General features: G+C 46.1%; 1 protein-coding gene across 3 annotated transcripts in view; it reads left to right on the top strand.

Annotated features, from left to right (window-relative positions):
• FAF1 (Fas associated factor 1) overlaps positions 1–27569 on the top strand; it is a 216483-nt gene that overhangs the window by 60182 nt on the left and 128732 nt on the right. For all 3 annotated transcript variants that reach the window (XR_012804075.1, XM_075616310.1, XM_075616309.1), the window contains exons 4-7: positions 3015–3235; positions 4877–4968; positions 9190–9281; positions 25554–25659. Coding sequence is in view for 2 of the 3 variants with exons in the window: in XM_075616310.1 (XP_075472425.1) it covers positions 3015–3235; positions 4877–4968; positions 9190–9281; positions 25554–25659 (511 nt within the window). In the remaining variant the exon portion in view is untranslated. The remainder of the gene's footprint in view (positions 1–3014; positions 3236–4876; positions 4969–9189; positions 9282–25553; positions 25660–27569) is intronic.

Here is a 27569-nt window from a genome sequence, read left to right as displayed (position 1 = left end):
CATTACCCGGTCACAGATCAGGCTAAGCGATGCATTACTCGGGCACAGATCAGGCTAAGCGTTGAATTACCGGGATACAGAACAGGCTAAGTGATGCATTACCCAGGCACAGAACAGGCTAAGCGTTGAATTACCGGGATACAGAACAGGCTAAGCAATGCATTACCAGGGCACAGATCAGGCTAAGCGATGCATTACCCGGGCACAGATCAGGCTAAGCGATGCATTACCCGGGCACAGATCAGGCTAAGCGATGCATTACCGGGATACAGAACAGGCTAAGCGATGCATTTCCCGGGCACAGATCAGGCTAAGCGATGTATTACCCGGGCACAGAACAGGCTAAGCGTTGAATTACCGGGATACAGAACAGGCTAAGTGATGCATTACCCGGGCACAGAACAGGCTAAGCGTTGAATTACCGGGATACAGAACAGGCTAAGTGATGCATTACCCAGGCACAGAACAGGCTAAGCGTTGAATTACCGGGATACAGAACAGGCTAAGCAATGCATTACCAGGGCACAGATCAGGCTAAGCGATGCATTACCCGGGCACAGATCAGGCTAAGCGATGCATTACCCGGGCACAGATCAGGCTAAGCGATGCATTACCGGGATACAGAACAGGCTAAGCGATGCATTTCCCGGGCACAGATCAGGCTAAGCGATGTATTACCCGGGCACAGAACAGGCTAAGCAATGCATTACCCGGGCACAGAACAGGCTAAGCGTTGAATTACCGGGATACAGAACAGGCTAAGCGATGCATTTCCCGGGCACAGATCAGGCTAAGCGATGTATTACCCGGGCACAGATCAGGCTAAGCGATGCATTACCCGGGCACAGAACAGGCTAAGCGTTGAATTACCGGGATACAGAACAGGCTAAGCGATGCATTACCCGGGCACAGAACAGGCTAAGCGATGCATTACCCGGGCACAGATGAGGCTAAGTGATGCATTACCCGGGCACAGATCAGGCTAAGCGATGCATTACTCGGGCACAGATCAGGCTAAGCGATGCATTACCCGGGCACAGATCAGGCTAAGCGATGCATTACCCGGGCACAGATCAGGCTAAGCGATGCATTACCCGGGTACAGATCAGGCTAAGCGATGCATTACCCGGGCACAGATCAGGCTAAGCGATGCATTACCCGGGCACAGAACAGGCTAAGCGATGCATTACCCAGGCACAGAACAGGCTAAGCGATGCATTACCCGGGCACAGATCAGGCTAAGCGATGCATTACCCGGGCACAGAACAGGCCAAGCGATGCATTACCCGGGCACAGAACAGGCTAAGCGATGCATTACCCGGGCACAGAACAGGCTAAGCGATGCACTACCCGGGCACAGATGAGGCTAAGTGATGCATTACCCGGGCACAGATCAGGCTAAGCGATGCATTACTCGGGCACAGATCAGGCTAAGCGATGCATTACCCGGGCACAGATCAGGCTAAGCGATGCATTACCCGGGTACAGATCAGGCTAAGCGATGCATTACCCGGGCACAGATCAGGCTAAGCGATGCATTACCCGGGCACAGAACAGGCTAAGCGATGCATTACCCAGGCACAGAACAGGCTAAGCGATGCATTACCCGGGCACAGATCAGGCTAAGCGATGCATTACCCGGGCACAGAACAGGCCAAGCGATGCATTACCCGGGCACAGAACAGGCTAAGCGATGCATTACCCGGGCACAGAACAGGCTAAGCGATGCACTACCCGGGCACAGATCAGGCTAAGCGATGCATTACCGGGATACAGAACAGGCTAAGCGATGCATTACCCGGGCACAGAACAGACTAAGCGATGCATTACCCGAGTACAGATCAGGCTAAGCGATGCATTTCCCGGGCACAGATCAGGCTAAGCGATGTATTACCCGGGCACAGAACAGGCTAACCAATGCATTACCCGGGCACAGATCAGGCTAAGCGATGCATTACCGGAATTCAGAACAGGCTAAGCGATGCATTACCCGGGCACAGAACAGGCTAAGCAATGCATTACCCGGGCACAGATGAGGCTAAGCGATGCATTACCCGGGCACAGATGAGGCTAAGCGATGCATTACCCGGGCACAGATCAGGCTAAGCGATGCATTACCCGGGCACAGAACAGGCTAAGCGATGCATTACAGGGGCACAGAACAGACTTAGCGATGTATTACTCGGGCACAGAACAGGCTAAGCGATGTATTACTCGGGCACAGAACAGGCTAAGTGATGCATTACCCGGGAACAGATCAGGCTAAGCGATGCATTACCCGGGCACAGAACAGGCTAAGCAATGCATTACACGCGCACAGAACAGACTAAGCGATGCATTACCCGGGTACAGAACAGGCTAAGCGATGCATTACCCGGGCACAGAACAGGCTAAGTGATGCATTACCCGGGCACAGAACAGGCTAAGCAATGCATTACACGCGCACAGAACAAACTAAGCGATGTATTACTCGGGCACAGATCAGGCTAAGCAATGCATTACCCGGGCACAGAACAGACTAAGCGATGTATTACTCGGGCACAGAACAGGCTAAGCGATGCATTACCCATGTACAGAACAGTCTAAGCGATGCATTACCCGGGCACAGAACAGACTGAGCGATGCATTACCCGGGCACAGATCAGGCTAAGCGATGCATTACCTGGGCACAGAACAGACTGAGCGATGCATTGCTGGTCCTTCTGGCAGAGGTTACTGAAAAACTGTCTCAAATTCTGCTTCACCTGATTTTCAAAGGGCGCATTCTCCCTCCACTGCAAATAGGTGTCACGGTATAGTGATAGAGTATCTAGATGCACTTTGTGTCCTAAAGACCATCCTAATTGTATTTTGAGTGTGTTCTTGAGGCAGTAGAAATTACTCTTTGGAAGTGCAAGTTCATACTCTGTATTGCTCTATACTGCAGCACATATATTGTTAGGAAGGTGGAGGGTGGGGTCTCAGTAGCACTGTCTCATTCCCTCTGTAACTTGTCTTTCACGCTGCCGTTTCAGCGAGTACAGCGCAGAGACCGTACAAGGCCCTGTATTTGGCCCCGTGGCCCAGCCCACCACTTCTGCATCCGCTGTGTCTCCCTCCTCGTCGGCTGCTTCAGCGTTCCGCCCCGTGGTCCCTTTGCGGCAAGCTGTGGAACGACTTCCCCGCATGCTGGATTTCAGAGTAGAGTACAGAGACAAAACGGCTGACGTGGTGCTGGAAGACGGCTGCACCGCCGGTAAGACACAGGCGGGCTTCTTCCCCCAGATTTGCAGAGCGTTGCTGGAGGCGTGAAGTATTTTCCGCTGTATCCGGGAGAGCCTGTGTCTGCTATTTCCTCTCCCCAATTGATCTAATTCTCTTATCCTCACTCTCTCTTTGTTGACTTTCCCTCCCAAATTAGGACAGTAATATCGTCAGACTAGAATTGGCCACCCCTAGAGGGGAGGGCATAGCAGATGGGGGAGGGGAGGGCGTAGCGGATGGAGGAGGCCAGGGTGTGGCGGATGGGGGAGGGGATGGAAAAGGGCGTAGCGGATGGGGGAGGGCGTAGCGGATGGGGGAGGGGATGGAGCAGGGCGTAGCGGATGGGGGAGGGCGTAGCGGATGGAGGAGGCTAGGGCGTAGCCGATGGGGGAGGGCATAGCGGATGGAGGAGGCCAGGGCTTAGCTGATGGGTGAGGGGAGGGTGTACCGGATGGGGGAGGGCGTAGTGGATGGGGGGGGAGGGCGTAGTGGATGGGGGGGGAGGGCGTAGCGGATGTTGGGTGGGGAGGGCGTAGTGAATGGGGACGGGGTAGCGGATGGGGAGGGGACGGGGAAGGGTGTAGCAGTTGGGGGAGGGCATAGCGGATGTTTTAACCTGCTAATCACATCTCTGCCCTTGGCTGCGTTTGCTCCTTTGTGGCCCTGCGTAGTTACCCCGTTGGCAGTGCCCCCCCGGTTAGTTGTGTTCCAGTCTTCTTTGGAAGCGAAAAGGTTAAGGGAATGTTTGTGCAGTTCTAGGTGCAGAGTGAGGTTATCGCGCCTTGCGTGGGCAGGAAAGCCGTTTCAGGATCATGGGAGATGTGTGTGTGGGGGTGAGATTATTACAATATAAAATGTAACTTTCAGTTCCTGTTTATACAGTTCTGCAAACAGTCAGACATCTACTCATCACCAGTCATAGCAAGAACAGTGTGGGATTGATGGTGTTAATAACATCTCCAAGTTATAGGTCTGTGACATGCAAGGGGACTTGTTCCAGCTCCTCTGGCAGTGAAGGGGTTATCCCTGTGGTTTAGTGCACATTCCTCGCAGACACTATCTCCACAGAGGAAATCTACTTGTAGCACTTTTCAGACCTCAAAGCACACGCCAAGAACATACCTTCTTGTATGCTTGTTCTTGTATGCACATGTTTCTTTTGTCATTTGTTTTACACAAGCTATTTGCTAATTTCATCAGATGTCCCAATGTCCTTCTATTATGCCATGCTTGGCCAACTCAAGGGTCATCAACATGCCAGGTTTTCGCGATATCCCTGCTTCAGCACAGGTGGCTCAGTCGAAGAGCCGCCTGTGCTGAAGCAGGGATGTCCCTAATACCTGGCCTGTTGGTGGCTCTTGATGACTGGAGTTGCCCCCCCCCTGCATTAAGAGTTATAGTAAAGTCCCTACTCGCTATCTCTATGCTATTCATGATTTTATACATTTTTGGGGGTTGGTTTCCTGAATCTTTTAGCTTTCTTATTGCCCCTTCCAGCGCTCTGTCCTTTGCAAGTTAGTGGCAGATGGAAATCTCAGTGTGATTCTCGCATACTAACGTTGCACTTTGCCTGGGACCATGTCCTGTTACCACTTGCTTGCTCCGGTAACCTTGCCTCCCATTGTGTTTGCAGGTGACATCAAGCAGATCCTAGAGAATGAGTTTCAGGTCCCTGCATCGAAAATGCAACTGAAAGGCTGGAAATCTGGGGATGTGGAGGACACTGTAAGTATCAACGTTGTTTTAATGCATGATGTTCTCTTCAACTCAACCTTCGCTGGTGTGATGTAGTCCACTTGGATTAGCTGTTAGTCTCCTAGCAAAGTGTTTATATCACGGGTGGCCACCAACAGGTCGGTTTAAAGATATCCCTGCTTCAGCATAGGTCTCTCCGTCAATGTCAGCCACTAATGTATAATATTTATTTATAAAGTTACCTCTCGTTTTCAAGTATGTCCTGGGCATAGATTTAGTATGACAAATAATAAATGGTTACAAATACAGTTATATAAGTGAGCAGGATATACATTATATACAATACATTGCATGCACAGTTAGAGAAGATGTATATTATAGGCGTATGTAACAATTACAGACCAGATTAAATGTGAGACAGCATATTCTTGTATAGCGCTGCTAGTTTTACGTAGCGCTTTACAGAGACATTTTGCAGGCACAGGTCCCTGCCTCGTGGAGCTTACAATCTGTTTTTGGTGCCTGAGGCCACCTGTGCTGAATCAGGGATATCCTTAAAACTGGACCTGTTGTTTGCCCTTGAGGTCTGGAGTTGGCCACCCCTGGGTTACATTATAAGGGCATTTCTAAATACTGTAATGGTGTATTGTCCACTCTCATGAGCTTGTCCCTCAGTACCTATTATAGCGACTTGTTTCATTTGTTCTTAATTTGTATATCTTTCTGTTTGTGTAACTACTCTTGTACCCCACTGTACCCCACTGCGGCATATGTTGGCACTTTAGAAGTAAATGATGATGATTGTCACCGGAGACCAGAACTCTTTCACGGGATCAAGCACCAGACAGGACACAGATATCAAATAAAGAGTATTTATTCTGGCCGGGGCCAGAAAGCACAGCACAAAACACTGATCAGAGCTATACTCACTCCAAAATAGGGAATTAAGGGGGAATCCTAGCAATCCACGGTGCCCAGCACCACTGAAATGGCTCGCCAGCGGCAGCTTCCATGTCTGTAGGGATCCGGAGCCTGCGGGCAGCGGTGGATGTACGTTCCAGTCGAGAAAGTTAAAATCTCCCGCTTTTGAACAGCACATACCCTTGTTTTCGGGTGTCTCCGGCACAGCCTCGGAGCACACCACTTGCTTGACCTACACGCTAGTCCTGGAATTATCTGTGGAACTCAGATCGGCGGTGTCTTTTCTATGTTCCCCCATCTCCATAAAAAAAAATCATGGTGAAAGGGGTCGTGACCAATCACAGCGCGGATGCTGTGTGTAGGACCAATCACAGCGCGAGGGCTCGCCTGTGTTGGGCGATCCGGGTTGGGTGTGTGACGGAGGGGCAGAGGCAAGGCGGTCTAGGATATTTGGCCGCAGCCGTTTCGCTACGACCAAATGGCCGCAGGCGCTTCGCTATGACACACACTGCCGCTGAAAGCTACCACCGGCCTATTTGCCGCCGGCCGCTACGTTACAACCCCCTACCCCAAGCCCTTACCCTAAAAACCCCAAGCCCTAACAGCAAAAAAACTTAAATTAACCCCATACCCTAACCACTACAAAACTCCTGCCGGAGGGTCCATCTGTGGCACAGCCGCAATGGCCATTTTGGCATGGCGAAATGGCCGCAACCAAACATCTAATGCCGGATGCAAGGCGAGCAGGAGTTACAAACCGACCAATGAGAACAGTGCCTACCTGCCCATGTTCTCAATGTCCATTTGCTATCTCCTGATACAGGTGCATCACAGTATACATATAATAAAGGCATTACCATTTAACATGTAGGTTTTTGAATTGGCGACGCAATGATGAATATACAGGGCCTATCCTGTATATCCATCCAGACGATGGGGGCATTGACTGGGCTTAACCTTTTATTATAAGAGCCACATTGCCCCTACTGTCAGCATTATAATAGGTCAAGACAGCCCTCAATTGTGAGTTGAAATGTGTCTATTTCTTTCAGCAGGAGTTTTCACCGCCTTCCAATAAACGCCCATCTTTTGAATCCTGGTAATATCGGCACCTTACAGGAAATATTAACTGCTACACCGTAATGCAGACATGGAAGAGATTGCGTAACAAACTGCAGTCGTTGGCGCTAATTATCAGCGGGCACATATCACGCTTTTTTGGTCGTGGTTTTTTTTAAACAGAATCGGCTTGCAGTGCTTAGGTCGAGTAATTACATGAGCAGATGAACCATCGCACTCAAAAAATAATAATTGGGGGTTTATTAGCCAGATCAAATCGGCTATCTGGCTAATAAATCGCCAACCACCAATACGTGGCTGACCGTGGCGTACATATTGTCTTGTCCGTCACATAGAACAGCTAATGTCTTTGAACACTTAGAGGTCACTGTAGGTCATCATACTGCAGTCCAACCCCAGAGTAGCTCACTTTTGAGGCGATGGGAAAGAAATCTAATAAAAATGAGCAGCACGTATTTCTGCTGCAAACGAGATGACTGTTTGGTCAGAAAGGAAGTGGGATTGTGGGCTGGTAAGTATGAAAGTAGTGTTACTGTCACACCGGCTGCTGCTGGGTGGTCTCAAACACAATGCAGCCTTAACTCCATGTCGCTATTGAGCAGGACCCGTGGTTGGTGTGTAAATTGCCCTGGCAATGTAACAGGCAGCCTCTCTGAGAGAGCTGCCTACATGCTCCTCTGGCAGCAGAGGGGTTAATAATGCCTAACTGACTGCCAAATAAAATGTCCCGAAGCGCTGCCGGGGCAGCCATGCTTTGTAAAGCGCAGCCCAGAGCTGCCAAACTTCAGCGCTGGAGGGGTTAAAGTACTTTTGGTGCAAGGGGCTAAGTTAGTGGCATTTCAGTGTGTGCAGAGGAACAGAGGCTCAGTGTGCAGGCCGATCATTTCAAGGGACAGTTGGTCTATTTTTGGAAAGCCAAGGCTTTAAATAGCAGTGAGCCGTTGAATAAAAGCGTTGTTCCCTCGGAAGATACATGCTGCTCCTGAAAGCCGCTCTCCCTGGTCTCTTTTCAGCTCTGAACGGGTCTTAAGTTACAAAAAAAGAAAGAAAAACACTCATCAGAAAAGTCCCACCGATATAAAAAGTATCAGAGCAGAAGGAGCTGACCTTGTGGCGGGGTCCCAGACCAGTGAGCAGATATCTGCTGGGCCGGGACTACTGGTGCTGTGATTAGGGCAGAAAGGCAGCAGAAAGTCTCCTCTTTTTCGTCCCCCTCTCTTTCATTTTTTAATTCTGCAGCTTTCTGTTTATCTGCTTCCACCGTTGTCACTTTCTGTCTCCTTATTATTTCCTTTTCTTGGGCCTTACTATTCTATTTTTTACGACTATTCCTTTCTCTATTTCTTCCTAAAGATATTCTGACAGCTGTAGTACGATGATACGTTGAGATCTTAGTCTGTCCCTGGAATGGTCAAGCGATTCCCAAACAGGAACTGTACCCCACCAACTGTTTCATCCAAAACTAAGACCTGTGCCACTGTGCCATGCGTCCTTCTGTCACTCTTGTCTATTTAACTTCTCCTTGTTCACGTTTGTCATCACCCTCTTTATAAGGGGCAGTACCTTCTAGGACCAAAGTGAACGAATGACAGTGTGATGTTGCGTAGGTAACGGACACCAGGTTTGAACAAATCAGACAAATATAATCATATGATATTGCATGGAGCGGGCACATGAGTTTTCCCATTTTCTTGTTTTGTTTGTCTAATGATGGCAGCTTAAAGTATGAATTATTAGAAATAATGCCAAAATATAATTACCTGATAATATTCAAACAAACTCTTTGAGACTGTTTAATAATAATTTGTATGGTGCCAAGCATACGTACTGTGCATACAATTTAGCAGCTTCCAATTGATATTTGGTGCCTCAGGCCCAGGGTACAGGACGCTGACACGAGAAATTAAACCGGGCTCCCCATGGTGTGTAAATAAGTAAAAGTTAAGACGCCAGTGCAGACGTTTGGGCTGGTGACACTTGGGACAGACTGGACTGGGCATGGGGAGTCACCAACCTAACAGCAATGACCCATTGGTCAGCGATAGGGCAAGCCATGCCAGATGGGCTGTAAGCTCTCCTGTGCAGAGAGATACCCAAGCAGTGAGGTGCGAGGCAGTGCGGGCAAATTACCTTCTATTGGTGTATCCTCTATCCAAATTCTCCTTTTTGTAGCGTATGGACTGTCTATTGAAATTTCCACCTAAATCTTCTTTAATGTGCTAATTTATTTAATTTCATTTCTATTTGCAGACTGTTTTGAGAAGTCTTCACTTGCCAAAAAACAATAACCTTTATGTCCTCACCCCGGAGTTACCGATTCCTTCTCTGTCCGGCCAATCTGGGTAAGTAGTTTATTTTATTTATTATTAATTATTATTTTATACATACTTGTGTGATTTGGAATAGAGTATTTAAATAATTATTTAGGACTGAGTGAAATCTACTTTGTAGATTTCGTTTCAGCTGCTGAGATGTTTTATTTACACTCTGCTGTTGGCTGTTCTTTAGAAGATGTGTTACACTTAAAGTAACATTGTTACAGTATATCGTCTTTATATTGGAGTACTGAAGCTGCACAGGTCCCTCGGCGTGTCACACATCTTACACGGGTTCAGCTAGGGCTTCGCAGTCTCCATCACACAGTGTTTAAAATGCAGGTACTGAGATTGTGGCTGTGCCACTGAGCACCCCGTGTATTACTTTCACCTTGTTGTGAGATGTCCTTAGAGCTGTAGCCTGCCGGCTTGTGCAACCCACACACAGTGTCAAGCTTGGAAACTACAGAGCCAGAAGCCCACGCAGGGTTAGCAGTTCCGTCCTGTCACGCTGAGTTGCTTGTTGTGGCTCTGAATTTAGAAGCGGATTGTATATTTGCTTTACAGTAAGGTTTGAGTGTGCAGTGAAGAAGTGGCAGGAACCCTGTGCTGTGCAGCAAGTTCAGGACACACACTAAAGGGGGAGCCCATATGACTCTCACTGACGGCTCCTCCGACTGGATCCATACCAGCTCGTTTAATGCGCACACGGAGGAGCTGCCAGATTTGAACTTTGTTCAGACTGGTGCCACCTCCTTGTGCCTCAGTAACCAACATAGAGGTAGTAAGCTTTTTGGAGCCTGCAATATCCATTGTACAGTTCACTATACACACCAGGAGTGGCCAATTCCAGGCCTCCAGGGCCACCAACAGGTCAGGTTTTAAGGATATCCCTGCTTCAGCACAGGTGACTCAATCAGTGGCTGTCAATCACTGAGCCACCTATGCTGAAGCAGGGATATCCTTAAAACCTGACCTGTTTGTAGCCCTTGAGGACTGGAGTTGGCCACTGCTATATACACTGTCAGGACAAAATAAGGCTGTATAAAGGAAACTTTAGTCTCGGAAACATTGAGGCGTGGTACCACTATGCAGCATGTTTTGGACATGCGGTAAAGTGAAAGCATTCACCCATATGGCACTATTAAAAAAAAAAAAAATGTTTACCTACAGCTTCTTAATCTAAACCGTTTAATAGATTTGTTAAGTTACCACCAGGAGGCGCACTTTTATTACTTTACTATTTTTAAACATACAGGGTGTTCAAAGTCCGTTCTAAGTTAACGCACCCAATACAGCGTTAATTTCTTTTCGTCCGTGGATCCGGTGCATTAACCCATAACAGACCTTAATGAATAAGCCCCCACAGTTTGTATGTGGTGGCAGTGTATGTATAAGCCACAGACAGCTTTGCCAGAGCATTGAGTGCTCAAATCCATGTATTATATGCTCAGAGACGGATCACTGCAGGGCATCTTGTGTGGGATACACATTTTAGAGTTTTCTTCAGACTGTATTTTCCATATTTAAATAAAAAGAATTAAATGAAATGAAATGACGAGGAACCCCCCCCCCCCCCCCCCCCATTGGCAAATCTCATTGCATTAAAAATGATGGACGGTGAATAATATTGTATCAAAGAGCAGGGGTTTTCCAATAAATCGAATCTTTCTGGAATGGAGGTTATTGTATGAAAGATTTCGAATACCATACTTCCTATATTTATGTGAAAATGATTCAACAATATATTTACATGTTATACATTTGTAGCACAAAGTCTTTTTATACTGTGACGTAATAAGGCAGGGGGGCTCAACTCCCGTCCTCAAGCCCCTCCTCCGCCCCTCCCCCACCAGATCAGGTTTTCAGGATATCCCTGCTTCAGCACAGGCGGCTCAATCTATCTGATTAAACCACCTGTGTTGAAGCTGGGATATTCTCTAAACTGTTGGGGAGGGGGGTTCTATAGGACTGGTTTTGAGTACCCATGTGATAAGGTAATAATCGTTCTTGGATCATTTCAGTACTCCTGATCGGCTGGGGTATTGTAAAGTTAGGATAAAACTTTAAAGCTGCAAACTTCAACTAGAACAATCAAAACTGAGCAGGTGGGGAGTGGGTTTACACAGGCAAAACATTCTCTCATGAGGTGTATAAATGATGTACCATTCAGTGCTTTGTTTGGAGGGAAAATGGTGCCAGAATCGTTGACAAAAAATACTTTGTCTAAATTACAACAAATAATTCAGATTTGAAATAAATAAATATATTTGGTAGATAAATGCTTTAACTTCCAGTCCGAAGTTCAGCCCCATTCATAGTCTCTGAAGAGAGTTTTTCTTACAAACAAATGCAGGAGCTCCCCATATAAAATACTGTAGCCCTATCATGGTTTGATGATGCAAGATGCGTAACTTACATTTCCTAAGTCATGATATTTTTGCAGATCGGGTCTGTGCAACCTGGTTAACATGACTCAGCATAACATGTGCTGTGGAACATGCTATGCACATGGCTTATGTTGGCTGCCTAAATTACAAAAAGGAGGGAGGGCGCTCCTGTGAGAACCGCAATAATAAGTGCAATAAAGTGAATAAACAGTGAAAATCACTTAAATACGTCAGTGGCAATGGGGAGTTATAACAAAGAAAGCCAACATAGTGTAATCCAGTCGGATAAATACAGCTTTATAAGTAAATAAATAAAATCGACAGACAGTGTCATAAGGTATAAGGCACATAACATTTGGTGTGTATCAGATGAGGTACTCTCACCGCAGCCTCCGTGTGGAACCTCTCTATCGGGTCACTTCCGGCTGTGACGTACTTCCGGTCCCGGATAAAGGAGGGTCCCAGCTGGATCGTGAGGGCGGATTGGAGTCCTAGCGGCACACCAGCAACAGCGACTCTACGCGTTTCACTTTGGATGGCTTCGACGAAGCTGTATTTATCCGACTGGATTACACTATGTTGGCTTTCTTTGTTATAACTCCACGTTGCCACTGACGTAGCCACATCTATACCACATGAGACTGGAACCTACGCTAAACCAGAGCCAGAATACCACACCATACCGGGGAACGTCACTCACCTGTATTTCCATAATTTGCCACAGTTTGAGTTGCCTGATTTATTTTGGGATAATGTGAGTTCCCACTTCAAAGACTTTCTTCCAACACATTCACTTCATTTAAAAAACTTTATTGCACTAGGTTGTGTTTTTTATCACCTTTATGACGTGTATAGCACTGATATCTGCGCTCCCCAAAGTTTGGGAATAAATGATGTTGGCTGCCGACACACCTCACTAGGACGCTACAACAGTTCTGTGTTACAAAGATATAAACTGGTCATCTGAGAATTCCCATCTTGCTGTTCACTACTGATAGCGACACAAGCAGTGTATTCACTGATCGTTTCTGTGTCCAGTTTGGTGTCTGTCATGAATTTGAGAAGCTGCATTTGTTTCCTAATGACACGTACATTTGTGTGTCTATATACAGTATATGTATACGTGTGTGTATATGTGTATGTACAGTGGCGAGAAAGTTTGTGAACCCAAGTAGAATTTTCAGATCTTAAAAAAACCTAAAATGTTACTGGACTTTAATGTAAATCCTAATAATAGATACAGATAAACTGATCAAACAAATGACACAAACATGATACTTTTCCAACATTTATCCACCATGATTCAACATTCAATATCCATGTGTGAAAAAGTATGAGAACCTTTACATTTAGTACCTGGTGGCGCCCCCTAGAGCAGCAATGACTTCAACTAAGAGTTTCCTGTAACTGCTGGTCAGTCTCTTGCATCGGTTTTGAGGAATTTTGGCCCATTCCTCCTTACAGAACTGCTTCAACTCGGTGACATTTGAGGGCTTCCTTGCATGGACCGCTCGCTTCAGGTCCTCCCACAACATTTCGATGGGGTTTAGGTCCGGACTTTGACTAGGCCATTCTAAAACGCAGAATTTCTTCTGCAACCACTCTTTTGTAGATCTGCTTGTATGTTTAGGATCATAGTCTTGCTGCATGACCCACTTCAGCTTCAGCTCACGGACGGATGGCCTGACATTCTCCTCTAGAATCTTCTGATACAATTCAGAATTCATGGTTGTGTTAATGATGTCAAGTTGTCCAGGTCCTGAGGCAGTAAAGCGGTTCCAAACCATCAGACTCCCACCACCATGCTTGACGGTTGGGATGAGGTTCTTGTGTTTGAACAAACGAAAAGGTATAGATATTGCTACCAGAGATGGAACAATACGCAAGAACCCGCTACAGTGAACTCTCCTATAGTAGTAGAATAGTGTGTATTGTCAGGTAACACTTGAATAAGCTAGGGATAAATCACTGTTAAAGCCAGATGGGTGATTATGAAATTACCCCACAATGTCTGACATAGGATCTTCTGTTTGAACGCAGTGTTTGGTTTTCGCCAAACATAACGTTTCTCATTGAGGACAAAAAGTTCTACCTTTGACTTGTCTGTCCAGAGAACATAGTTCAGGAAGTCTTGTGGATCATCTATGTGTTCTTTGGTGAACTTCAGATTGGCAGCAATGTTCCCTTTAGCAGTGGTTTCCATCTGGTTATCCTTCCACGAACACCATTCTTGTTGAGTCTTTTTCTGATAGTTGAGTCCTGAACACTCACGCGAGAGTGGCCTGCAGATCCTTGGATGTTACTCTGGGGTTCTTTGTGACTTTGTGGATGATTTGCCCATTTGTTTTTGGAGAGATTTCGGTAGGACGACCGCTCCTGGTTAGGGTGAATGTGGTCTTGAACTTTCTCCATTTGTAGACTATCTTTCTGACAGTGTATTGGTGGAGCGCCAAATTTTGTTTTGTAACTCTTTCTAGACTGATGAGCATTAATGACGGCTTTTCTGAGGTCCTCAGAGATTTATTTTGATCGTGGCATGACGTGTTTCCACACACCTATATGGTGATGACCAAACTCACAAAGTTTCAGACCTTGATATAGGGTGGGGCTTCCCAAACTCAAACCTGAAGATCTACCTAATTATTAAAACAACTAAGTATAATTATCCCCTTTTATCTAATATAACCAGGGTTTCACTTACTTTTGCACATACCCCGACTCCTAATTACTCATTTGTTTGTCTAATTCATACATTATTTTGTTTCAAAAGACATGGAATTGGTGAATATAAACCCTATTGGATATTTAAGAAAGTTATCATAGAAAAACTATGGACTTTCCGTAATTTTCATTGGGGTTCACAAACGTTTTCTTGCGTATGTATGCATGTATGCATGTATGACTGAGTCACTGATTGAACCACCTGTGTGGAAGCAGGAATATCCTGAAAACCTGACCTGTTGGTGGCCCTTGAGGACTGGACTTGTCCACCCCTGCTTTAAATGGTTTCTGTCCTCGTTTTTTGTTTTTTTTTCAACTTAAGTTTTATTAGGCTCGTACATCATTTACATACAGAATATACTTCCATAATACAGGTTCATCGTGCAAAGTATGTAACTCCATCGTGTGTAAGGGCCTACGATTACAGACAAACCGGGCAGACAAACAGACATACATACAGTCCCCGGGATAGGGGGGGAGGGAGGGGTGTTGTGGGGGGTGAGGGTGTGTGGATTTCTCCAACTGTGGCTCCGCCTCTGTTATGCTCCAGCTGGCTCCCCTTATTTCGGTCCTGATTTACCTTCCGATCTCTGTCTGCCGCTATCTAGGTGTTCAGGGGGGTACCGTTTGAACCGTCATGTTCTCCTAGGCCATCGTTCAAGGGAGAACGCATTTGCCTCTATTAGTGCCAGATTGTGGCCCTTTCCACCCCCGGGGTGTCTGTTTGGGCTAACCATGGTAGCCAGACTTTTAGGAAATTTGCACCAGTGTCGTTGACCAAACTTGTCAACTTCTCCATTCCGAATCTTAGCAATTGACGGGATTTCATTTTGTTTCCAACGTGCTGCGATCTCCCCTCGAACCGCCATAGCAAAATGAGCTTTTAGTTTGTTCTCGCCTCTGGTAAACCCTTTATCTGGCCTGTTCAAAAGAAACAGCCATGGGTCAAATGGTACGGGTTTGCCTGTAATCTTGTTCAACCAGTCTTTAATTGAATCCCAGACTGGGGCGATCTTGGGGCAAGACCACAGCATGTGTAACAGGTCTGCCTGCTGTCCACATTGTCTAGGACACAATGGGGAGTAACTGGGCAAAAATGTAGCTAGTTTTGTGGGGGTATGGTACCAGCGCATCATAACCTTATATGCGTTCTCCCTTAAGGTCGTGCACATGGAACTTTTAGATGTCGCTGTCACAATCTTTGTCCACTCCTCCAGCTCCAGTTCCTCTCCTAAGTCTTTTTCCCAACTTGCCATGTATCCCGTTTTGTTAGTCATTGTCGCACTAGACCCGGTTACTTCTTTGTACATCTGCGATGTGAGTCCCGTTGTAGATGTCCCTGATCGACAGAGCTTTTCAAAATTTGTCATGGGGGTATTCGGCTGGACAGTCTGATAGAATGCCCTGATCTGGAGGTATCTAAAGAACTCGGCATTGGGGATATTTTTGTCAGATTTAAGTAGATCAAATGTTTGTATGCCTCGTCTACCTTCCAGGTCTATCAATCTCTTAATGTTTTTTTGTTTCCAGATAGTGAATTCTGCACTGGCCTGTCCCGGAGCAAAAAGTGGATTGTCCCACAGTGGAGTCATGCCCGATGACTTGTGGGTCAGTGTACATTTGAGCCTAGTAGCCTCCCAAACCGAGAGCGAATTGGTCATTGAGGATAGCGGCATTTTGGCGCCTAATCGCACCTTTTTGGGGTACCAAATCAAGTGTTCCAACTCTACTGGGGAGCAGAGCTCTCTTTCTAGAGCGACCCATCTTTTGGAGTCTAGGTTAGAGTGCCATTGTGCAATTTGGCATAATTGTGCCGCTTTGTAATAGGACAACAAACAAGGTACCGCTAGCCCTCCTGCCCCGGTTTGTTTGCGCATGATTTGTTTGCCCACCCTCGCCTTCTTCGCTCCCCAGATAAATTTATCTATCTCGGATTGGAGCGAGAGGGTATCCTTCAATCCTAATGGCACCGGAAGGGTTTGGTAGAGATATAGAAGGCGCGGTAGTAAATTCATTTTAACGTAGTGGATTTTACCAATCCAGGAGATTTTGTGTGGCCCATCTCTTAATGTCCCCTCTCATGGTTAGCATCAGGCTGGGGTAGTTTGCTTGGTATATTGTGCTATATGTCTTAGTGACGTTGATGCCTAGGTATTTAATTTGGTGCTGTTGCCATTTGAAATTAAAATTTATGGCGATCAGTTTTTCCAAATGTTTGGGGAGATTTATGTTTAGGGCGTCAGATTTGGTCTGATTTCTTTTGAACCCGGAGACCCTGTTGAATCGTCCCAGCAAATCGAACAGGTTTGGTAGAGAGGTAAGGGGTCTGGATATTGTCAGGAAAACATCATCCGCATATAGTGCCACCTTATGCGACTGGCTTCCGATGTCAATACCCGTGATATCTTTGCTGTCTCGTATTTGGGCTGCTAATGGCTCCATACACATCGCAAAGAGGAGGGGAGAGAGCGGGCATCCCTGTCTCGTTCCGCTCTTAATTTGGAAGGGATCTGAAGCAAATCCCTGGTGGGTAACCCTAGCCGACGGGGCCGAATAGAGAGCAAATATAGCTTTTATCAATTTATCTCCCATGCCAAATGCTCCAAGTGTGGCCTCTAGGTATGGCCAGTCTATCCTACCAAACGCTTTTTCCGCATCCAGACTGAGCGCCATAATTGGTATTGATTTTGAATTAGCGAATTCTATCAGATCAATAATTCGTCGGGTGTTATCTGATGCCTGTCGACTCTGGATAAACCCGACTTGATCTGGGTGCACCAGTCTGGGTAGGATAAGACTTAATCTGTTGGCCAGTAATTTAGCGTAGATTTTTATGTCCGTATTAATCAGGTATATTGGTCTGTAGCTCTTACAGTCCTGGGGGTCTTTCCCTTGTTTGTGTATTACCGAGATGGACGCTTGGAGCATATGTTGGGGAAAGGGGGTACCTCCTAGCACTTGATTAAACATACGGAGAAGGTATGGGGCCAATTGTTTCCTAAATTTCTTATAGTAAAGATTCGAATATCCGTCGGGACCCGGGGCTTTAGAGGGTTTTAGGTTTTTAATAACCTCTGATAGTTCCTCATTTGTGAAATCACTACCTATTACCTCTCTATCTGACTCTCTTAGGCCCGGCAGATTCGAGCTTTTCAGGAAATCCTGTAGGGCCCTGGTCGTTCCGGCAGATCGGGATACTTTTTCCCCATCATATAATTTTTCCTAGAAGGATTTGAATTCCCCTACTATATTTTTGGGATTGGCCGTGACCCCTCCTGATTCCAGGCGCAGGGCTTGTATATTATAGTTATTTGTTTTAGAATTGGTCATGTTAGCCAGCATGGTATCTGGTTTGTTTGCTTTCTCGAAAAATCTTCTCTTTGACCAGCTTAACGATTTCTCGGCTTGGGAGGTAAGGAGTAAATTCAGTTTAATCTTGGTGTCCTTAATTTGTTGGAGGGTGGTTACTTTCGGGGAGCGCATGTGTTATTCCCATAAATGCTTTAATTCTGATTGTTCTTTTATGATTTTTGCGTTGCTTTCTCTTTTCTTTTTGGCTGCAAGGCTAATCAAAACCCCCCTCAATGTTGCTTTATGTGCCTCCCAGAGGGTTATGTGGGAGCGAACGCTACCTTCATTTTCTTTAAAGAAATATTTAATCGCCTCTCCGATTTTTCCTTGCAAATCAGGGATTTTTAAGAGGGATTCATTTAGTTTCCAATTTGCTCCGGGCCTTTCCAGCCCTATCCGTGTGCACCGTAGCTCAATGGGTGCGTGATCTGACCATGAAATATCATGGATCCCGATATGGGTGATCGCGGGGACCAGTCTACTAGAGACAAAGAAGTAATCGATTCTGCTGAATGAGTCATGGGGGTGGGAGTAGAAAGTATAATTTCTATCTACTGGGTGCATCTCTCTCCAGACATCGATTAATTGTAGATCTTTTAATCCTTGTTCCAGGGCCAAGGGCCGTGGTATTGCTCTGTGTCTTGGGGGGGCCTGATCTGTCTAATGATGTATTTAGCACGGTGTTGAAATCCCCGCCTACAATCATAGCGCCTTTACTGAATTTCCGTAGGGTATCAAACGTTTTTGTAAAGAAGTCTGGGTCGTGTCCGTTTGGGGCATATATTGTGGCAACCGTTATTGGCTGTTGGTTAATGGACCCCGTAATCATGAGAAACCTGCCCTCCTTATCTGTTTTCACTTTATCCACCACCAGCCCCACCCTGTTATGGATCAATATTGCCACTCCGCGTTTTTTTTCCGTTGCAGAAGATAAATACACCTGTTTAAATTGTTTATCAAAAAATTTGGGGAAGCTGGTGGTGCTAAAATGTGTTTCTTGAATTAACACGAAATCCGCCCTCTTTCTTTTATAGTCAGTGAGTGCTGTTTGCGGGGACAGTTCATCCCTTTGGCATTGTGTGAGATAAAGGTTAGAGGCATGACGGCTGTGTAACCTTACCTCTCGTCCGTAGTATTTCTAACTGGGGGGAGTCAGACCTGTTTTGGGGAGCCTCTGGTCCTCTGCAGTGCATGGCGTTTTGCTCAGCCTCAGCGGGAAACCATCTATGTAGGAGACGGTGCGGGATGGGGAGGAAACATAAGGAACATGGGACACATGAGGGGAAAAAGTCACAAAAAACACAAAAAACAGGGTGGGAGAGGTATCTGTGGTCTGAGACCACTTCCCCCCACCCTTGCCTTTGGGTTGGTGGAAGTCCTTAGAGCTCCCTCCGTCCTCTTTCTCCTCGCCAGGGCTGCTCCGTTCCACCTTTTCCCAAGGTCTTGCTCGAGGCCTAGGGCAGCCGCCCTAGCCCGAGAGTGCAGACACACGACGACGACGAGACCTCAGTCCCAGCCGACAACTCGTTATCCATATCACAAATGTTCAATGTGCTAATCATATTTTAAAACCTTTAAACTTTTAAAGCACTAACTCAACTTGCGTGCTAATAGCTTTACCAACACTACCTCCTAGTAGTTCTGTATCCCCCAAACATCTAGTTTGAGCTGACATTCTCCCCTCCTTATTTACCCTTAGGGTCTTTTCGCGTCCCTTTGTGGCTTAAAACTGTGCCTCTTGCTCCTATGACCTTTTGCTGAAGCTGTGTGTCGCTGCGGGCCATTGTGTATTTTATTGCTCTGCTATATCCTGGTATTTTTACTGCCCTTACCCTGCCTGGAGCCCGTCCAGCTAGATGTCTATCTTCCCCTATGTCTCCTGTCTATTCTGCCAGTGTCTTCTTATTCCCAGCCCTTTGCCTCAACTCTTCCCCCTATTGTCCTGCCTTGCCTTGACCCCTCCTTACTGTTTCCCCTCTTTGTCTTCTTTCTTTCTGTCCAGTATCCCCTTCCCTCCGCTCCTGCCTGCTACTTCCCCAGCTCCCCCTATGGCCCTTTGTGCTTCCTCCCCCCCCCTCCTTCTTTCTTCCTTCTCCCTCCCTCCTCCTCCTTTCTTCTTTCTCCCCCCCTCCTCCTCCTCCTTTCTTCCTTCTCCCCCCCCCTCTCCTCCTTTCTTCCTTCTTTCCCTTAACTTCCCCATCTGTCTTCGGCATTAATTGGCTTCTCCTGCGGCCCGCTGTCCTGTGGCACTTCCGCATTGTTCTGCAGTCTCCGCCCCTTCCGGGTGTACTTGCCGCCATCTTGGAGGGGTCCGGGTCCCGTCCGTAGGGACATCTCGCGTGAGGCGGTGGCTCCGCCCCTCCTACGTCATCTAGCTCTGCCTCGCTTCCAGTCTATCGCCGGAGCCGCTCCAAGATGGCCGCCAGTCTCAGGGGTCCGCCGCTGGGCTTCCAGGTTTGCATGGGGCAAATTTTATTTTCAGCTGGACACCTCGGGTCCCTTCCTGGGCGCCAGACTGTGGGGTGTCAGCATCAGGAACCACAACAGGTGGATCAAACGGGTGGAGGCAAGGTTAACTTTAAACTTTTGGTAGCGTCCCTTCGATCCCTCTTCATCTGGGGCTCCGGGGTTGCCTGTTTTTGTCCGCTTTGCCCGCATCTTTCCAGGTTGGTTCTGGAGCTGTTCTGCCCCCGGTTACTTCCTCCTGGATTTTCTCTTGCAGGCCCAGTTTTGTAAGGAAGCCTCCCCCCTCCTCCAGGCGTCTTAACGTGTTGGATGACCCGTTTCTGGTGACCAGGAGGCCGAATGGATATATCCACCGGTATCTGACCCCTTCGTCACGGAGTATCTTCGTGATGGGGGTAAGCTGCCTTCGTTTGAGCAGGGTAGTGGGGGAAATGTCCTGGAAAACCTGGATTTTGTGGCCCTCAAACGTGGGATCAGTACGGGTCATCTGGCAGAAGGACTCTTTAATTTTGAAATAGTGAAAGCGCGCAATTATGTCGCGGGGGGATCTCCTTGCTGCGGCCGTGACCGCAGGGCCCTGTGGCACCGGTCCAGATGGATATCGAGCTCAGCTTTATCGGGCATTAGCTGTGTCAGCCATCTTCCTAGAAAGTCCTCTGGATCCAGCTCTTCCTCTGACACCCCCTTATCCTCACATTATTCCGGCACTCACGATTTTCGGAGTCCTCTTGCTTGTCCGTGAGGTCTCGCACCATTTCTTTTACTTGGGCTAGCTGCTTATCTGTTTTATGGAGGGCTTTAATAGTAGAATCCAGTTTTTTCTCCAGGGAATCTGTCCGTAGGCCTATGCTGCCAATGTCCGCCCTTAGAGTAGCTAATTCCGATTGGAGGCATTTTTTAATGTCCAGGCAAAACTCCTTCATGTCACGTCGCCTCATGATTTGATTGCCCCTGTCATTGTCGTCTTCCTCCTCTGAGTCGGTACCGCCCTGTGTGGGCCCCTCGTGGCCTTTGGCGCGCGCCGAGTCTCCCTTCGCGAAATAGTCTGTTAAGACTGTGGAGGGGCGCTTGGATCTCGTCCCCTTCGACATCCTGGTGTTATCCGCTATCTGGGGATGTATATTTGGGGGTGATCGGTTGAGTTTGGGTGCTTTATTTATTTATTTGTTGTCGGCTGTGCACGGAACTAACTGCTCACACGTCCATGCAGCCCGTCGTCGCGCATGGCCTTCTGTCCTTGTTTTAATAGCAGATCACATCTTTGAGAGCATTCCCTGGGCTTGTGAGTGAGATTACCGCTTTGTATTTGCTTTCGGTCCATGTGACAATAGCGGAAGGGAGTCTGCATTATACTCACTGATTTGCATGTGAGCCAGATTTTTCAGTGCCAGTCAATATTTGAAGCAAATGTGCAATCTCATGCAGCATTAGCTACAACAAACATCCATTTACATATTGATTTCTTATCTTGTAAGAGTGTAAATAAGCTGTAATGACAGTAAATGTGGTGTGTGGCTGACATGAGCCGGTATAAATCTGCAAGCTTAAAAATGGGACATTTAACTGGCTGATTTTTGCACTGTTTAATTTGAAATCCCAAGGAACTTAAATAAAAAAAAAGACAAAATGTGGAGTTGAGGCCCACAGTGCAATGTGTCACTAGAAAGTGTTGCATCGGGTGAATAACATGTTAACCTGTACACTACCGGAGGAGACTGATACACGTTGCAAACAGGAGTCACTTGCAGCTGTGAAGTGGCTGCCGCCGGATCTGTGCCTGTAGGCCTGAGGCCTTGTATAGCTACAGGCGGAGCTGCGGAAGATATGATACTCTGTGCTTGTTGTTTGCAGTCGGAGTTAAGATTGCTAAAGAAGTTGCAACATGTCCAAGTGATCTCTATACGATGCTCGTGGGGTGGGACAGCACATGTAGGGCCGTGTATACTGAGCAGTGCTAAGCCACAGGATACATTAGGCCTAGTCACTTGAAAGGGGTAGTAAGAGGTCTTGTGGCTTAGCGTCACTTTGTAAACCTGGTGACTTGCTATTGCTTGGGTTTCTGCAAAGCCAGTTCCCATGAGCCAGTGAATGAGGGCATTTGTATGATACATTCTTGGAATGGATATGTTCATAACATTCTAAGCTCCTTGGCAGGCATGGTGTGCACCACCTGTATAAAATGAAATCTCGCTGCACAAGATCATTATGGCCCATCTTTACGAAGGTGTGCTATGCTATAAGACTCCTTACGGGTCATTAACATGAGTGGTCTAGAAGGTATGTTCTTGCACAGAAAGGTCTTATTTAATAGCACTGCTTAGTACACAATGGCCTATGTGTGTACTGTATGAAAAGTGATGGATGAATTACACACAGACTAATTATTGGATGATCAGTGCATGATCACAGCAAGTGACTTAACCCCGTTTTGTGTTAGCATGTTAACGAAATGTTACCCATTTGGTACCATTAAGGTTTCCAGACTCCTGGAACTGAAGGTGTTTTACATTCTGAGTTAAGGTACAAGGTTCTTGCTGCAGATTTATGTAATGCTTTTATCAGAATCTCTCGGCTGAAAAGCTTGCAATCTAAAATAGTAGCTATTTCTCGCCCTTCTTCCTCCTCACCGGCTAGAATAACTAGAATGCATTTGATGGTGATGCTAATTAAAATGGTGGAGGGAACTGGCAAATATGAGAGACTATCCCAGCCGTGATCACGGTGTGATGTCACAGCGTTAGACGTCACATTGACTACTCCATGGACGAGCTTTACCTTTTTGTAACAAACTATAGGCCTAGATTAACTTAACTTCCTTAAACGTAAACCCTTAATAGCCCAAGAGGTCGGCTAATCACGCTCAACCCATGACTAGCTGGCTACTAAAGGTGTAAAGTTTACCCACATGGATGTTATGCATTTTGTTTTTCATTTATATGGTGTTTATGTTGTGTATTAACCCCTTAGATCAGGAGTGGCCAACTTCAGTCCTCAAGGGTCAACAACAGGTCAGGATTTAAGGATATCCCTGCTTCAGCGGAAACAGGGATAGCCTTAAAACCTGACCTGTTGTTGACCCTTGAGGACTGGAGTTGGCCACCCCATGCCTTAGATATTTGTAGGCATTACTTTAGCGATGCATTTTTGTAGCCCCCGGCATCAAAGGGATTTGATGATTGTGCTCCTTGTGCTGTGGTAAGCTCACTCCGTACAAGCAGAACATGCATATTTGTTTTCTAATTTACTGGCGTAAGGTTGAAGTGAAACCAAAAAAGGTAACAGAAAAAAAGCACAAGATCAACACCCAACATTATTAAGCCTTTATTCTATCATTTTACATAGAAGCTTGCACATCTTTAATAACCATTTAGAACGTGGCCGAGTGCACCACCAGTTTCAGCTCTGGGGATCCCCTAGTCCCCAAAATACTTAACTGTGAAGTTATCTCCCTCAGGGGAAACAAAATGTCGGTCAAATCTCTGGCCAATCGGAAGCTGCAACGTCATCGGTTCCAATCCTGTAACATAAAAAAATGGCGGTTAGGGTGGATTGCCCATTTAATATATTAATACGTTCTACATTATTGTATATAGTCTATCACATATGTACTTAGTGGCCATTATATAGATATGGAAGATCACCCTATCGCCATCCTGGGGTAGTTGATGAAATCATGGCTACTTTTTGGCGGTTGCCCGATACCGTCAGTTACCTGAATTTAGTGAATAGCATGTGAAGTAATTAATGCTATATTACTTATCAGTTCAATGTTTGCTGTTAAATGTAATTAGCATTTGTAAAATATGCTTTATTGTATGCTATAGCACGTCATGAATTACCCGGTAAAAATAATGCAGATTTTTACCCTTATTAGAGTTTTTTTTAGTGAATCCAGACATGGAGAGATACAAATTCCCTCCAATGCACCCACCTATCCATCTGGGGAATATGAGCTACACTATGTGAGGTGATAAATGTACAGTCCCTATCATTCAATGATGGATATGTATAAGCTTACCTGATCTCCCACTGGTCATAAAGAAGCTGGGGACTTGGGATAGAACAACATGGCCATCGGTTACCACTTCTTAGGCATTGTCATATTCTCAGGATCCCAACGGATTCCCAGATAAGTGAGACAAAGCGATTTGGCAGCCACGTTCTGTTATTGGAAAGAGTTAGTGATTCTTCCAATAAATAAAATAATTATCTCCTGAAAAGGCCAAATGTAGGACTCTGTATACAAAACCCGTGACCAAGAAAAAATAAAGAGTAAGGGGATTATACTAATAAGTGTGTTGACAAACTGCATGTATGCAAGAACAAGGTCTCCCTCGTACCCTGATCCAGGTGAGCTCACTACTGCTAGCTCCACATTTCCTGGCTCAAACTGATGTGATGGCTGCCCCTGAGTGGGCTTGCAGGCTCTGTATGTTGTGAATCTGGTAGGTGTGTGCTCATTTGCCTCTCCGTTCCAACAATCTGGGTAACTGCAGGTTAAACGCTTGTGTGATGTTCTGGTCACTGCAGCTGGTTTGTGGAACTGGCGTGAGAAGTGTTGATGGACTCATTGTGGACGAATCTTGAAGGTCCAATCGGGGTAAAGCACCCGATCCGCCGTCAACTGCCATTCACCTGAGCAGATCTTAGTGAAGAAAACCCCATAGGGAGTTATTTAATGGCACTATGTCCCATTAACGCGAGTGTGAGCTTCTGTGTGATAGTGCACAGAGGCTTTATTGTATTAAGCCAATACCCCAAGTGTTACTAACGTGTCAAACCAACTACATGACACCAAGCACACTTATCCTTGTAAATTGTAAGTTCTACTACCTCTTAATAGATTCACAAGGAGTCAGTGTGTGCAGAGCTTTCCAGGTCGCTTCATGTGTTCAGAGCTTTCCAAACCTCACAAGTCTCTTCTTTGTGTACAGTGCTTTCCAAACCTCACAGGTCTCTTCTTCATGTGTACAATTAACTACGCCAACTGTCAGTAGACATGAAGATGAGGACAGTGTGGCTTGTAAATCTCTGGTCATTAAATCTGATCACCGCCTCCGATAACTGTACCCTTCTCCAGGTCAACTAGGGGTACTATAATTTTCAGCACTAATGTTTGTAAAAGCTGTACACCTGTCTGCCAAGATTAGACACAGTAATTATTTTTGCGTATGGCTGTGGATGCAGCAGAGGTTCTCATGTCGCATTAGCTACCCTTGGTCAGTGCTGTAGCGGCTCAGTTGGTGGGTTGGGGTGTGCCCAGACTTGTCTGCATGGAAGCTGGGACCGTCCCAGAGGGGTACCAGCATTGGAGAAACACGCCGCTACACGTCCCTGACTTCCTGTCTCTTCTTTTCCTGCACCCCCCCAGCGCCCTGCAGGAGTCATTAACTCAGAACTTCATGCTGATCATCACACACCGTGAGGTCCAGAGGGAGTACAACCTTCACTTCTCCGGCAGCTGCACCATCCAGGAGGTGAGTTAGGTGGGGAGTGAACAAGGGGTTAACACTTTCAGTGCCTCCTAGGACATTTGTAACCGTAATAACCATCCTCACAACATTATTGCCTTTTATTTTTGTGCTAACCTGATCCGCCGGTCTCCCCTGCAGAAGCACCATGTTGATTTTCGCACTGCGTTCAGAAAATACGTACCTGTAAAAAAGGCGCTGTTTGCGGCAGCCTGTGAAACAAAGGTGACACTGCGTTGCAACGTTCCCTTCATTCATTGACGTTCGCACAACGTTGCCGGTGGCCATTTTTATTCCCCGATAGGTGGCGAGGACCACAGGTGCTAAACCACAATCGTCTGATTAGTGATGTACGAATGTCTGCAAATTTCACATTATCGAGTAATTTTTGTAAACTGTCAAATGGCTCAAAATGTCCCAAAAATGGTATTATATGAGGGGTCATGAGACCTGCACATCGACACTTAATTCTCGGCAAATGTTATTTTGCTGGTTTGTTTTATTCAGCAAACCTTTTGCACACGTCCAACTGAGACGATCTCGCCGTCCAGTTCAGGGAAACGAGACCCTCGGGTGTTGAAGGGTTTTCAAACCCCCCCCCCCCCTCCCCCGGCCTGCAAATGTTTGTTTAGCCCAGGGGTAGCCAACTCCCAGTCCTCAAGAGCTACCAACAGGTCAGGTTTTCAGGATATTCCTGCTTCAGCACAGGTGGCTCAATCAGTGTCTCAGTGAGTGAGCCACTGATATGAGCCACCTGTGCTGAAGCAGTGATATCCTGAAAACCTGACCTCTTGGTAGCTCTTGAGCACTGGAGTTGGCCACCCCTGGTTTAGCCACAAGAGGGCTGTCTCAGCTGACAGTCTGTGAAGTGCGATTCCGAGAGACCCTCTGTGTTTCCAAATTAGCTTCTGAAATATAAACAGAACAAAGTATAATAACCCGGGTTATTGTTTGATCTGAAGATAATTGGCACATTGCTGGAAGGAGACTTAATTTCACCCGTGTAAATTAAACACGGAGATTTAAAAAGATATAAAAATTTCATTAATGTTTAGTGATTATAAAATAGAGGCACATATTTATTTTGCCATTATTACTGTTACGATGGGGGAAATACTGCAAATATTTCCGAGATGGAGATGGCCATACTGACAAGTTGAAATGTTTAAGCAGTGTTAATACAATCTACTCACACATGATATGCTATGCAGAAAGATTCAAAATGACTACATCAATTATTAAAAGGGGCAATTAATATTCCATAAATGTCTCTTCGCTCTCCACCATTCTATGCAACTGTCTCTTGACACTGTTCTGTTTGGATTGTAAAATATACATGGACGACATTAGGCAACAAATATTACTACATGAGTTTATTCTCTCTTTCGTCAAATTGCTTTTTAAACCCTTTCATTTTTTTTTTTTTTTTGCACTGCTAGGGTTTGGTTACCCGATATTAATCCCCCCTCCCAGCACATAATCTGTGTCACCAACTGCACCTCGATACAGGAGAATGCAGAACATCGCGCTTCCCTTCCTGTCCGTCCGCTGCAAAGCCGTTCAAAAGCATCGATGTGCAAAGTATCAACAGGACGTACTTCTTGTACCGAATATATATTGGACTATGTTCAATACAGTTAAACAGATAAACATGTTCGGTTCTTCCTCCGGCAAACAGCCTAATTATTGAAGTTGCAAATCCCTCAAAGAAAGGCATTTGCAAAAACCTAGGAAATAATAGCTGTATTAATATTCAATGGTTTTTTTTATTCATTTTTATATTTTTTGCCGTATCTCTTTATAAATCATATATACATTTCAGTAAGTGACATAGCTATAACGTTGCTGAAAAAAAGCTTATATACTGTACCAGAATCTCATATACAGGACTTTTGCCCCCCACCCCCCAAACACAT

Source organism: Ascaphus truei, chromosome 10 (genome assembly GCF_040206685.1).
Source record: "Ascaphus truei isolate aAscTru1 chromosome 10, aAscTru1.hap1, whole genome shotgun sequence".
NCBI classification, from domain to species: domain Eukaryota; kingdom Metazoa; phylum Chordata; class Amphibia; order Anura; family Ascaphidae; genus Ascaphus; species Ascaphus truei.
The sequence above is the reverse complement of the archived record's forward strand: the minus strand, read 5'-3'. Positions and strand labels throughout refer to the sequence as shown.